We start from the raw sequence: 15,582 nt of genomic DNA, 5'->3' as shown, positions 1-15,582 counted from the left end.
AGATAGAAGTTTTTGCAGCTATTATTTTAATTAATTATTTTTATAAATTCATTAGTCGGCAATTTTTTTTATCAGGTTCTCCCATTTTAGAATAGCCAATTATTTTTAGGCTCAGCTCACTGCTACCACCCCCGCACTGACTCGGGAGCAGTGAAGACGAACACACGATGTCCTCTGAAGCATGTGCTGTCAGCCGACCACTTTTTTCACACTCTTGACCCACCTTATATCCACCTCATTGCTACAATATCCGAGTAGAACGCAGCTCTGGGCAGCTTACATGCAAGCCCGCATGCACCCGATCCAGACTTCAGGGGTCGCTGGTGCGCGGTTAGCCAAGGACAGCCTGGCCGAACTAAGTCCCCCACCCAGGTGACACTCGGACAATTGTGCGCCCCCCCTGGGAACTCCCGTCCATGGTTGCCATCAGAATAGCCTGGACTCGAACTAGCATCATCCAGGCTACAGGGATGCACTCCACGCAGAGCGCCTTTAACGGATGTGCCATTCGGGAGCCCTGGGTATTATTCTTTTAAAGATTGTAACCGCTACTGGAAGCAGGATGATCTTTGAGATACAAATTGAACATTTGTGAAACTGCAACAATATTAATATATTACAATAACTGTACTGTGTTTTAAAGAATATAAAACCAGCAGAAAATATTATTAGCAGATTTGTGTGAAGAAGTTCATTGCACTGAAGGTCAGGCCAGCCTGCTGAAAGTTCCAAAATTCCTTTATCAGACAAAAGCATCTTTTTTTAATTATGCTCAGAGCCTTAAAATATTCTGATCCAGCGAGAGCAGAATGGCAAACTATGGAACAGAGTTAATGTGCTAGAAGCAATTGAACTAGGATAGGTATGTGGTTTGATTATAGTAAGAAAAAACTAAAGTATTTAAATAAATAAGAGACCTAATATAATAACATTAAGTAACAGTATGAGGGTGTTAGTTTTGATCAAAGTAAAGCATCCCTACATTTAATATTCAAGCTTGCATTTGCTGCTAAATAGGTACCTAAATAAAAGTGAACCCCTTCTAATTAATCTTCTGTGTATACCAGTGAAGTAAAATACTGAATTAGAAATATATGATATAAAATTATTTAAAGTTAAACTGTTATACAAATCAAATTATTATTGTTGAAAGAACATATCACAGTTAAGAATGAGAGAAGTGCAGTACTAACTGACACTGTCAGAATATTGTAATGATTGTACTGTGTGTTAAAGAATATAGAACCAGTAGAAAGTTTCTTATTTAGAAAAGAAGTAAGCTTGATCTGAAAGTAGTCTTTAAGCTAAACATGGGTATTCTAGAATAATTCAAACAGAATATAAGTGTAAATGTTTTATTATAACAGAGGAAGTGTTCTGTTTGAATATAAGATAATAAACTGTATTTGAGGAGTAGATCACAATCATTGTAAACCAAAAGCAAACTAGTCGGAATTGTATGATTATGAAAAGCTTTTTGGGGTTGAAGGTTGGGGCCCCACATTGTAATCTACCAGTGCCAGATCCTTCACATAGAATCTACCAGTGATTAAACTGCCTTTCATTTCTTATATATAACAGTATTAGCTACCAGTGCCAAATGAAGACAGAACAGAATGCATTGTACAGATGACACATTACATTTAAGTGCCAACAATGTTCATTTTGTATTCTTGCCCGATCCTTCACGTTGTTGCATGTATAGATGTTATCCTTCAGGCACCCTCTGCTGCACCAAACCAAGAAATGTCGCACAACACTCGCTAAGATGACGCAAATAATATTTAAATTAGTATATTGCGTCTCTCTTCATTAGCATATTTCTTCTTAGTACATATGACAAAATGTGCACTTTGCGAATTGTCGTAACCAAAATGCGAATTGCGCTATGTTTGCACTGCGACTGGCTCATCTTAGTACATCTACCCCTAAGTGCTGTATGAGTATGTATTATCTGCTAACATTAAAGTACATTTGTGTTTCAGTATGCACTTTTTGCAAGTACTGAATTGGACAATTTTAGTCAGTCATTTGAGATAGATTGTTTTTTTTAGAATTACTCTTGCTTGCAAAGGGCATACCTCCTTGATTGCAATGGTCAATATGAAATTACATTTCAAAATCATCTAAAATACCAACTAATTACTGAAGAAGCAGGGGCTGGATATCACAGCATAAATGCATGCTTTATTATTAACAGACTAATTTGATTATTCAACACCTGTGCCCGTGCTTCCCTGCTAGTTCCCGTTTCAGTGTACCAGCTGAGTGCCCGATCCTTCACATTGTTGTCCTTCACATTTAGCTACCAGTGCCCGATCCTTTGTAACAGTGCCCGATCCTTCACATTGTAGCTACCAGTGCCCGATCCTTCACATTGTAGCTACCAGTGCCCGATCCTTCACATTGTAGCTACCAGTGCCCGATCCTTCACATTGTAGCTACCAGTGCCAGATCCTTCACTACCAGTGCCAGATTGTAGCTACCAGTGCCATATCCTTCACATTGTAGCTACCAGTGCCAGATCCTTCACACTGTAGCTACCAGTCCTACATTGTAGCTACCAGTGCCCGATCCTTCACATTGTAGCTACCAGTGCCCGATCCTTCACATTGTAGCTACCAGTGCCCGATCCTTCACATTGTAGCTACCAGTGCCAGATCCTTCACATTGTAGCTACCAGTGCCCGATCCTTCACATTGTAGCTACCAGTGCCAGATCCTTCACATTGTAGCTACCAGTGCCCGATCCTTCACATTGTAGCTACCAGTGCCAGATCCTTCACACTGTAGCTACCAGTGCCCGATCCTTCACATTTAGCTACCAGTGCCCGTAATTCAGTTTGTTTCCTCCCTCGTTTAAAGAGGTACTACAATATGATCTTAATTATGTTTAAAAATTAATGCTGTTAAATTAAAACAAGCTTCCTAATTGTCTTTGCATGAAGGCTGGTACTAGGCATTTTTTTATGTTTTGTCGGAGACTCGTTTCGAACTCCGTGACCGCTTGTGCTTTAGCCTCACTATTGCAAAACAGTTTCCTACGGTCTTCATGGAAGGTTTTGGGGTACTGCTCAGCGCCATCTTTTGCAGTTATATTCTGTGTGCTCGGTTCATTCTGTAGTTTAGACGGAAGCTATTAACAGGTGTTGCTGGGTACCAAAATAAACTAAAACAAATTAACAAAAAAAAGAATGAATTCTTCACCTTCAGCCTTGTGTGAATTCTGTATTAATTTCTGCTATCGCAGAATGGTGCAATCTTGAAGGGACTGGTCATTAAACGTGTTAGCTTATGATTAAACATATTGTAGTGCTGGATGCATGCAAAATTCAATTCAAGTAGGTGATTAAAAAACATTCTTATTGCATGTAGTCGTATACTGTTTCCTACAGTATGAATGAAATATTCTTATATACTGAACACTTGATGTGGCATATTTTATGCTTATAAACAGGTGTTACACTTCAGTTTGGGGGGCCCACAATAAGGTCCTGCACCAGAGCCCATTTTTCTCTTCCTCCTCTGCTGGTTGAATTAATTGCTGCTGCTGAAGAGATACATTGATCTTTTTTTTTCTGTTCATTAAAGGGAAGCTTGTGCAGGTGTTAAAGGTTGGACTATATCATTCTCTACCAGTGTTCCCTACTTCTCTGGTTCACACTGAGAATGATAATTCACTATAATGTCAAGATTGGACAATGTGTTGCACATATGGCCTGTTTTGAGGTTTCAGAGTGGTAAAAGGAAAGATAATGTAAACTTGCTTGGCTGTTCCTGCAGATTAATGCTTATAGAGTTGTGTTTGTATCAACACAAATGGTGCATTTTTTAAAAATCTTTCCTGAAGGATTCATTGTGATCTCAGATCCTACAGAGGACTGGCGAAGCTGTGCAGGCTACTGTAGCTACACGCTTATTGCAGTGTTACAGAGAGATCTTCATTAGAGCTTCCTTTCATTTGTGATCTCAGATCCTACAGAGGACTGGCAAAGCTGTGCAGGCAACTGAGAGATCTTCATTAGAGCTTCCTTTCATTTGGGATCTCAGATCCTACAGAGGACTGGCGAAGCTGTGCAGGCTACTGTAGCTACACGCTTATTGCAGTGTTACAGAGAGATCTTCATTAGAGCTTCCTTTCATTTGGGATCTCAGATCCTACAGAGGACTGGCGAAGCTGTGCAGGCTGCTTTAGATACACGCTTACTGCAATGTTTCAGAGAGATCTTCATCAGAGCTTCCTTTCATTTGGTGTCTGAATCAAATATTTTATTACAATGATAAATATTTGTGGAAGTTAAATCTGACATCTCTATTATCATGGAGGGGTGAAGTTACAGAAACTCACATAAACACAAAACCATATACCCTCTATATGATTTAGTGTTACACAAAAAAAATGACAAGAAAGTAGACATAAGTTCAATGGTGGATCTGCTATAATTTTCACGTGCTTTCATTCTTCCACTGAATAAATCCCAATTTACTGTGTGCTGTCAGAAGATTGTGCTGTCAGCCCATTTGCTTTCCTTTTCACTGTTATTTCATTGTATAATCAACTCAGTAAATCCTTTCTGGTAAAATGGTTCAGATTCAGAATGATGTATTTACTGAGCTGTCGTGACAATAGTTATATATATATATATATATATATATATATATATTATATATATATATTATAATATGATATATATATATATATATAATATATATATTATAATTATTTGATTATAATTACGTATGATTTTTTTCCTTTATTAATAATTAAGTAAGTGGTTTGTGATCATGTACATAAACTATAAAAATTTGGGAAATTCTATGTTAAATCTGTAAATAGGGTGTTTATGCTACTACGATGTATAATGAGGTGCATGAAACAGTGTTTAAAATTAACTGGCAGGTTGGATCTGCTCATCCAAATTGTCAGTTTCCTCATGATATTTGAGTCACTCTGAAATGCATTCTACAAGAAACCATTTGAACACTGCTCAATTCCTCATGTAACTTGAAGACTTAAAGTGCCACTTCAATTATATGATTAGGGCTTCTGTTTTTCAGTAGTTTTTTTGTTTGTTTCTGTGTTAAATGTGCTTAGTCATTTCCATGCTTTCCATAGCTGGCTTAAAAAAAAAAAAAAGCTGTTTATCTGAGCTTTTAGTTTTTAAACTGTCCTGGTGTTTTCATGTGTTGAGGCACCCTGAGAACTGCTAAAATCACATTACAGCACAGATGGGAAACACAGCGTGGGCAATAGCTCTATATCCAAAAAATAAACAAGTGACCCGAGCATCAGTAATGTATGATAAAAAATATATTAATAAAAAATGACTATTTGAAGAGAAATCTGTATGACCCCCGTACATACGCCCGCACCACTATATCCCCTTGGTAGAGGGTTTTCATCACCAGTGCGGGATAGTTACAGTCTTACCTGTCAACCTAAAGAAAAGGAGCAGTTAAACAATGAGTTATTAAAACTGCTAAAGCAAAACAAAAAAGCCTGTGAGGAATGACTTTGTATGTTAACTGAAGTCATGCGTTAAACTATAGACGTGAGCTAAAAACGCGTTATCAGCTTTTAGCAGAATCACATTTTCAATTACTAGTTTGCATGTAAGACTCTTACATACCCAGAGACTGCCAAAATACTTCTATAAATAAATCTGAACAGGGACAGAATTGCACACTGGTTATGCTACTGTGAAGGTCCACAAGCTCTGTGTCTTACATTACACTCTACCAGTGTCTTAAATGCAGACTGTATTACCATTCTACTCTTATGAGAAGCCTATGTACTCTTCACACAGGACAGACTCTTTTAAAATACTGCACAATTAGATATAACTGAATACAATACAATACAAAAAAAAAAAAAAGAAACTCGATTAGCTTTCTATGAGTGAGATACCCACAAGCCTGGCAGGAATCCCTATAAAATGTACTCCTTAAAAGTAATTCTGAGTGCTTGAATTCAGAGTTTTATATATATTTTATTGTCAATGAGTGCAAATTCTATAGCTTTGACAGTATCCATGCACAACTTTCCAATATTGCCCTCCTGTTTCTCAAAGACAAACAAAGGCCTGACAAAGGCCATCCAATTCAATCCACTTCTACCTGCCAGTGTACTGCACACATGCCATTTAAATAGAATTGCACACAAGGAAAGAATTGTCAACTTATTTTATGTCAGTATATCATATTTTTGAGGTTTTCTACTTTTGAACCCATTAATTTTCTGTACAACAAACTGTCACTGTGACTTCCAGACAATTTTTAGTTGTGAATAATGAATTACTGCTAGACACATAAAACCTCTCAAGAGCATATACCGCTTAACACTCAATTGCACATCCTTACAAAAGATACGATCAAAATGATATATATATAAAAAATGCATTTGTTATTGCACATGTTAAACTTCATGCAGGTGACCTCAAAAAGTTAGCAAGACTAACTAACATTACCTGAACAGCGACAATAATGATAAGCAGCCAAAGTGATACTGACTAAAATGTATATGTATTCTAACCTCTCGGTCAGCTCGGGTCACCTAACCGTCAGCACAGTCAATCATCACGCTTGTGATGTGTCAGTGCGAATGTCTGTGTTTCCCTGTTTTTATATCACATTTAAAAAGTAGTTCCACATCTGAATCAGAAACACTTCTACACACTGGCCTAGCTGGCATTCTGTATGTGCATTCAAAACCAGTGTATATCTGTCAGAATTGCACATACTCTTTTTATTTATTAAAAAGAGGATTGGTTGGTTGTGCAGACCACTGTAAATCCCAAGTAATAAGCAATCTGGGCGTTCAAGTGCCTTTACATGTTTAACAGCATTAGTACTTCAATACAGTAATTCAAATATGGTTATTATATGCTTAGCCTTCAGGCTAGCCATGCAAAAAACTAGAGAACCCATAGCTATGATCTAAAACATTAAATATATCACTCTCTTAAAACTAAAATGAAAACATAATTTCTATACCTTATAGCAATGCATTCAATATAAACAAGATAGAAATTCAAAAATATGCTTAAATTCCAATATATGGAAGTGTATTGTAGGATATATGAAAAATAAGAACTGTCTTCAAAAGGCAGAGACTTCTGACTTCGATCAAAAAGCAATCCGTTTTTCAAAGACTCTAAGAGCATGGACCACGTCAGCTTGCAAGATCAAGTTCAACGGTATCAAATGGGGTCTTGCGCTGGGCTCCATTGAATACATCAGGAGAAACAATTAAATATAATCATCACTTAGCCTTGACATTTCATATCTTTGAGTTAATGATACATTCTAGAAGAATCCACTCAACTCTTTTTAAACCTAATTGGAGTTATATAAAAACATTTCAAATTAATTGGATAAAACACCTTTCCAAAATATTGGAACTTGTTCTCATGGTTCTCATTTTCAACCCTTCTTTTCTCTAAAAAGTTAGGTGCACTGAAGTTCATATGATCCTTGATATCAAGTACAATACAAGTTTATATGCAAACTAAAAGATATTATAGATATATATATATATATATATATATATATATATATATATATATATATATATATATATATATATATATATATATATATATATAACCTGGGTCTACAATTTATGTCCCTTTTAGCAGAGTATTATGTTACCTTTTCAGTGTGTTGTCAATGGGCCAGTTTAACTTCATATACAAATGTGTGTTAACAAGGTATTGGACAAACATAAGCATTTGAATAAAACCTGTAAGCATAAACTGGCCAGTCCAGTTATTTTCATTTAAATTCAGGCTACTGTTATCCCTTTGTTGTCCATTTATTCAGCGCTTGTCAGGCGTGTCAAGTCTAATTGATTTTCACACGCGCTGTTTATTTTACAGGCGCTGTTTAAATTTTAAACAAGTTTAAAAGGCACTGAATTGCAAAATTACACTCAGTACTGCATCTCCAGCCAAGCCCCACCCCTTGTTCGCTGTATTTTTTACATACCTCTTTATAGATGTGCATACTGATGCATCCTCTCCCGATTACTCATTTTATCACCAAACTCCTCAATAATGCGATCCAAGTCATTATTTTATTACTATAACATCTCCAAAAGCTCTGCAAATGTCTGTGATATTTTTTGATTGCTGGATGCGGAAGCAGCTATCTCCTTTGTTTATGTCCTTGTTATCTTTGTAGTGGATGGGGCTATCAGATACACCTTTTTTCAGCTTCATTTGGCTCCTATCGATCTCACTCAGCCATTGAATGATTTTTTCAGGAGAAAAAACTACTAGAGACCTGAGCTTTACGTCTTTTTGATGATGTCGAACAGGCTCAGACATCGGAATTGAAAGGGAACATTGTAATTTCGGACCTGGTCCCACATAGGACCGTAAAGGGTTAACATATTAGAATGTAATATTCTTACAGTCACTGAACTAAGTCTGACCTCTTTCTCTGTTCATACAAAACCCAGTTGAAGCAGATTTTAAGACAACCTGCCATCTTGCTGATTTTAGTTTTGATTAATATGAAACAATACTGATTATTTTAAACCAAATTTTAGCTTAACTCACTAAATCATCCTACGTTTTATGCTCTCATCTCTTCTTGCCAGGTTCTAATTAATTTCTGTGATATATAAAAAAAAAAATGTTTATTTTAATATAAACTCCAACTTCCTGTTATCTGAAAGGCATTTAATTTGTTAATATTAACAAGATTGCTCATTATAGAAAGAACCTTGGCTTTTAAATTGCTAATCACCAAAAAATCCTGCTTCAATTGCCAATACCTATGTTTCCATAAGAACATAAAAACATAAGTTCTTGCCTTTGCCGAGCAAGTAAAGATTTTTCTAGCAATTATGTTCTGCACCAACTCGATTCACTGTGAAATATAATTTGCAGGTATCCTTTTATCATGTAACAGCACAGCTCACTGCAGTGACCTTTACTGAACCTTTAAAGACTTTCATCGGGTAACAAATGTCAAAAGCACTGGTTAGCTATGCTAAACAATTAAGTACTCAGTTGGCCCATAGCGCTTAAAGAATACATTTTAAAATAATTGAAATGCTCTAATGCTATAGTTCTGTCAGTACCTGCAAAGTACAGGATATGATAAAACATTTCAATTAAAATAATTATGTCCTTAGCAAAGTTATTATTATTATTATTATTATTATTATTATTATTATTATTATTATTATTATTATTATTATTATTATTATTAGTTGTAGTAGTAGTAGTAGTATTGTGTTTATGACACCCTTGTCTTGATCCCGTTCATTCTTGTGGCATTGCATGACCTATCAAACACAGCCTCATTCCCCAATACATTGTTGAGGTTGCTGCAATGTCCATAGTCAACCATATCAGGAATAAACTCATTTTGCTTCAAGGGATTTCACATTTCAGGTCATAGAGTCCTGTTGTAAGATAGCTTTGCAGCCAAGGCTGATGAAAGGTATGAATTAAACCCAGAGGCGGAAAACTGACCACTTTTATTAAGACACAACAAAATAATCACAGGAACAAACAAAACACAGGCACAAATAAAAAGATTTAAACTAAATAAATCATTCAAACAACCACTCTTTACTGTTCAGGCTGGGCAGCCACCTTCACTGAACCATTCTTCTCCCTAAACGCACCTTCCAAATAAAGGCTGTGGTTCCCTTGTAATCCATGTGGCTGGGGCTTTATTGACCATCAATCAAGACCCAGCCACATTCTACAAGTGGGTTTGGCAAGAATGGAAGTTTAACCCCATCCCTGCCAAACTTAAATTCAAAATATTCAAACTTTTTTTCCATCATGCAAACAAAACACACAGGTCCATTAGCCAAATAAATCTAGTTTCTGTAATGGGTAGCTTGCTGATGACCAACAGTGATTGGACTGGAAACATACATTTGCTGTTTGGTCTGTAACAGGTTTTTAGGAACTGCATCATTATATTGTATTTCAGTTTTGACACAGACAACAGCCAGACATACCCTCCTCATTTCAGTAATCCTGACCTGTCTTAAAGCCTCTGTAATTTAGTTCTGGGTCTCTCGAGAAAGCACTGCTAATTAAGACCAGCTGTTTCTTGTTTGGTGATTTGGACAGTTATCCCCTGACAGCTGCATTAAGACTCCTAAATTAATTTCTCTAGTGACATAAACCAAGCCTTCAGAGATGCGTGCAGTGACCTTAAGTAACCTCTTAGGCCCCAGTCACTGTGTTTTTATTATTTCACTGCTCAGTTCTTCTGCCCAGAAAAGAACAGCTAGTTTATCTATAAACAGACTTAAATATGTTTTGAGTCTATACTGCTTAGTCAATCTGCATGTGTCTTCTTAGCTGTCCAACTGTCATTTGCACTGGGTCTTATTAAGTAGTTTTTGTATCAATGGATGGGAGCTTTGCATGTGATATTGAACATAGGAAACCTGTCTGCTGCCATCTTTTGGCTTTAAAATGAAATTGCAGTTTCTGCATAGTCTTGTCTGACATGCATGTTGTTTGTGTGCAGTGCACGGCTTAAAGGTTATTGTGATCCTCGTTGTAAATTGATTTAAAGTAAGTGGAAGGCCCACTAACATGCCACAGCACCAGTTACAGCAATCATAGTGCTATAATCAATCCTCACAGTAGCTGTCAGATTAACTCTTGCTTGTTGTGTCCAGCTTGACTCAATGATGCCATTGGGGCCTCACACAGATGAATCTCCCCTTTGCACGAGGGTGCTGTAAACACACTTTTATTTTCGGGTGTCACTTTTAATCAGGTGAATTAGGGTGAGCATTAGGGATTTGATAGAATTTCAAATGAATTAATGTTCAAACCTGTTACATAATTGCATGCATAATTCATAATTCATGTGTATGGCCAACTTTAATTCATATTTTCAAAAGGCACTTTGATTCTATCTTATGCATTTCCTTGAGTATTGATATATATTACTCCAACTTGGAAGACTAAATGTGAATTGAATTCTCATGGTCTCATCCTGGCTCTTGGATGGGAATACACAACAATGAATAGGTATTCTAAAATATAATGCTTTGTATTATTAATTCAGGAGGAAATGGGGATGGGAGTTTTAAATCTGTATGAGAGCCAAAGAGTTTGATCAATCAATGATGGTCAATTGAGGTGACTGGTGAGAGCGCTCTAAAAGCTTTGATTATACTGTCTGCGTGTAAGAGCTCCTCTCTTTAAAGTCACCAAGGGAAGGCTTCACGTTTCTGTGCATATATTTGTATGTAGTTCTAAGCATTAACAAAGTGGCACTTCATGTGTGTATCACGTAATGACACTTTGTAAGGTTCAATTCATATTTAGTTACCATAGTTTGCAGAAATACAAGTGAAGTTGTGTTTTCTTATGGAGTAGGTATATTTAAACCTGCACATCCTTTCATCTGGTCTGGATTGAAAGTGACACTTGTTTGTGAAAATGTGTTTCTGTGACTGAAGGATGAGTTTTGAAACTGCCAATGCAACATGATTTTCCAAAAGCACCCACCTGAGACTTGCAGATTGTGTTTTGACATGCTCTTTGCTGACATCCATCTTTCACTGTCTCTTCTCCAGCTGTTCTTCAAGTGACGATTTCACTGAGCAAAGTGGAGCTGAGTGTGGGAGAGTCCAAATTCTTCACCTGCACAGGTATGAAGCTGAATAGATCTGAGATTTTGTTTTTATTGAAGCTAACTAAGGTTAGGTGAACATCAAACAATTCACACCACAGGCACTTTTATCCACGTATATGTATATTACAGGACATTACAGGGCGCATATGTATATTACAGGACATCCGGGTTTAATGACAATTAACTTGTTCTGTCAACATTGAAATATACTATTGTGACGTCTATATCATTTATATTAAATTATTTATTTCTGTTTTTAAAATGGAACATTTGTCTGCAAAAAATGTCTTTTTTTATATAAATATAAAAAAAAAAGTCTGGCATGCATGGGATTTGAAAGTCTAACCTTCAGTTTGCACACGTGTTGTGTTGTACTGTCCGTGCCCCAGTTGTTTCTACTAACCTGTCTTGTGCTTTTCAGGCACAATAAAATTTGCATGAAAAACAAGCTCCAAGTTAGATACAATTGAGACAACCTTGACCTCCACCGCTTTTACAGTTGTGCCTGTTTGCTTTGCTTTGTGCTGGGCAAGGTTGCCCCAATAGTTTCTTGAAACTTGGCTTGTGTTTTTGATATGTCCACTTTAAATGGCTGGGTACTTTTGATAACTTGACATGTTTTCACATTTCCAATGTGTTTTTGGTTCAGATGAAAATCACAGGAACAGACGCTAACCTGTTTCTTACTGCTATACTAGAACTTCCTTTTTTTCTTATGCATGTTTTTATTCACATTATGGTACTTTTAATTATTCTAAAAGTACTTTCAATAAAATAAAATAAAAATAAAATAAATAAATAAATAAAATTATTGTAAAATATGACATTTTAGTATTCTGGGGACAATGAAAATGCTAACGTCAAGCACAGTATGTGTTTTTTAAACAGGCAGATCACATAATACAGCTCTCAAAAGCTGGATAACAGAACCAGCTTTTAAAGCAAGGTACAAATGAGAAGACTTTTTATAAGTGCCTTCTGGTCTCAGTAACACTTTCAGAGTCATGTCAATGCTTTACACTGGAGTGGAAATACTAATCTGTCCCCTTGTAACACACTTCCTTTAAAGGATGTAAAAACTGCAGTACTATTTTTACTCAGTGTGGCTTAACTTGCTCTTAAGGCCTGGTCACACGGGCAACTATTTTCGATGGCAACACGAGGAACACATTTGTTGCCTGTGTGTTGCCTTGCAGTTTGAGGTGGTCACAAGGGAGACAGGCCTGCAGTCGACAAGCTGGCGACAACTTAATGCAAACCAATCATAATGCAAGTTTTTGTCATGAGACGTAAACATGCTGCGAAGGAAGACTACAATATAAAATGTACTGATTACATTATAACAAACTAAATACATAATGAAATAAATAAATAATAAATAAATAAATAAATAAAAATTGAAATAAATCTATTATATTTATTTATGGTTTGTGTATGTATATATATATATATATATATATATATATATATATATATATATATATATATATATATATATATAGAGAGAGAGAGAGAGAGAGAGAGAGAGAGAGAGAGAGAGAGAGAGAGAGAGAGAGAGAGAGAGAGAGAGAGTAAGGTAGCAGGGAGGGGGTTAAAATCCTTCCCTGCCAAAACATGTGAAAATGCAACTGTCTTAATTGTTTTCTTGGTTAGTAATCCCCTGCACCTGGTGTTAGTTGGAATTTAGAGCCAGGTGCAGGGTATTTAAGAGAGACAGGCAGTTTGTTCAGAGCTGCTGTGTGTAGGGAAGCAGAAGGTGTGGTCTGCTTCCAAGCAGTCAAGGTAAAGTGCTGTGTTAAACTGTATGAGTTTTATGTTTTGGGTACCGGTAAACAGCTTCGCTGTCCTGGTTGAGTTAGGTTCCTGACTGTATAGTTAGTGCTCCAAGAAGGAGTTAGGTGTTTGTTTGTTTTGTTTAATTTTGTGTTATTAAAAGTTCAAAGAATCTTTCACTAAATATATATATATATATATTATTATATTATATAATGTATTTTTATTTATTTATTTTGGCACAAATGATCCTGCATAACTGCATGCATGTTAAATTAATTAAAAAATGTGTATTATTATTGTATTATTGTAGAATTGTATTCACAGCTTAAATGTGTTATTGTAATCGTGGACATTAACATTCGCTTATCCACATGCACACTGTATTGCATATCTATAGACTACATATAATTAATTGGATGAAATGTAGTAATCAGAATGCATTATATACACTGTCTGACTTTATGGTCGAGCCTTATCATCACGTGACACTACTATCAAATTTGATTGGCAGGTATTGAATATGTTGCCTTTGTGTTTTCTGAAAAATAGATTGCCGGCTACATCTGTCGTCCCCTTGTTGCCGTCAACAAATGTCACCCATGTGACCAGGACTTTAGAGCTGATGTGTTATTTCATATACCTTTTTTAATTCAAAATAGTCACAGATACACATTTTGACCAGCAGGCGCCCAGTGTGCTATACAAAAAAAAGTCTAATTTGATTGATATAAGAAAAAATGTTAATCAGTCTACACAACTTTAAAAACTTCTCATGGTTTCAGTGCAGATTCTCTAAATAGAGTCATGTGGCTTTATCAGCACAGAATATCTCATAGAATAGCTTCACTCCTCAAGGGCAAACCAGTGTCCTGGTGACCACAGAACACTGCCTCCATGCCAGCTCAATCAAGTTGAAATATAATCAACTTTCCACAGCTCTGCGCTTGTAAAGGAAGTGCTGGCAACACTGTGGAAGCTGCATTGTTCCTCTGTATTCATTTAGCTTCTGAGAGACTGTGCTGGTGGCAAACCCAGTTGTTTATGATTAATATGTTAACGAGGTTGTGATTCTAACCAGAAGATAAATGTAACATGCCAGTGATTTCATAATGGGGCTCTTTATTATTGCTGAACTTGAGGCTGCTGTGAATGAGCTGGAAAGAGTTCATAGACAAATATAACTATTTTGATTTCCACTAAGAACGACACATCCAGAAGGCCCCCGAGGATCTCTATTTGCAGGACGCAGTGGCATGAGGAAGTCCACTGGTCATTTTTGGATACTGTGTGAAACTCCTATTCACTAATACTGTGTATTCTGAAAGGCTTCTCAGTAATTACTGGAAACTTAGCTAAAGATGCCGGTTTTAGTAAACAGGGGTTTTATGTGGAGACAACTGCCATGAGGCTACACAGGTTTCATTTATAATTAATATAGAAGTTTAATGAAATGGGAAGCCAGAGGGATGACGTGCTTGGTAATGCCACAGGTCTCGTTATGAATATATTGAAATGGACTTATCATATGTAAGAGTGGGTGCATGCATCTCTAATAGTTGTGTGGTGCAATGCAACTATGGGTTATGTAACTGTGGGGGAGAAATTCTTGTTTGCAGTTTTCAGACATCCTTGGCCCTGTTATACATACATGAATAGTCTTTGATTGAGGCATGGAATTCTTCACCAGTATACCTTGATTAATGGACACATGCTGAGACACAGTGAGACTGGATTGATTGGTTGGGTGTCTCTTTGTATAGTATATCATTCAGATATCTCAAGATAGCTGGATTAACAATTTGTCCAGATCAAGTAATCTTTCAGAAGTGTGATGATTTGTTGATGATTCACCCCCTAGTCTCTATAAGTCACTTTGGATAAAAACATCTGCTAAATAACTAATTAATAATAATAATAATAATAATAATAATAATAATAATAATAATAATAATAATAATAATTTGGTGTCACAGTCATCTCTACTCAATCAGCATTGCCATTGAGTTGTCCTTCCACTTTTACATTTCTCTCATGACACTTCCCCCGCTGCCCTGCAAAGTTCTACATTATAGCCCTGTGTTCCCCCTATATCTTTCTCTGCCATGACTTTCCTGGATGTACCCTCTTCTGCACTCATCACTTCTATTACCTTTGGGCAGTACTGTATTGCAGTCTGCCT

The 15,582-nt window shown here is 36.4% G+C and overlaps 1 protein-coding gene across 3 annotated transcripts in view; it reads left to right on the top strand.

The window, feature by feature from the left end:
- The window catches only part of LOC121320984 (neural cell adhesion molecule 2-like), a 289,130-nt gene that overhangs the window by 180,227 nt on the left and 93,321 nt on the right, over window positions 1-15,582 (top strand). For all 3 annotated transcript variants that reach the window (XM_041259855.1, XM_041259854.1, XM_041259856.1), the window contains exon 2: window positions 11,569-11,643. In XM_041259855.1, coding sequence (XP_041115789.1) covers window positions 11,569-11,643 — 75 coding nt within the window. The remainder of the gene's footprint in view (window positions 1-11,568; window positions 11,644-15,582) is intronic.

Source organism: Polyodon spathula, chromosome 9, assembly GCF_017654505.1.
Source record: "Polyodon spathula isolate WHYD16114869_AA chromosome 9, ASM1765450v1, whole genome shotgun sequence".
In the NCBI taxonomy this organism is placed as follows: Eukaryota; Metazoa; Chordata; class Actinopteri; order Acipenseriformes; family Polyodontidae; genus Polyodon; species Polyodon spathula.
The sequence above is the reverse complement of the archived record's forward strand: the minus strand, read 5'-3'. Positions and strand labels throughout refer to the sequence as shown.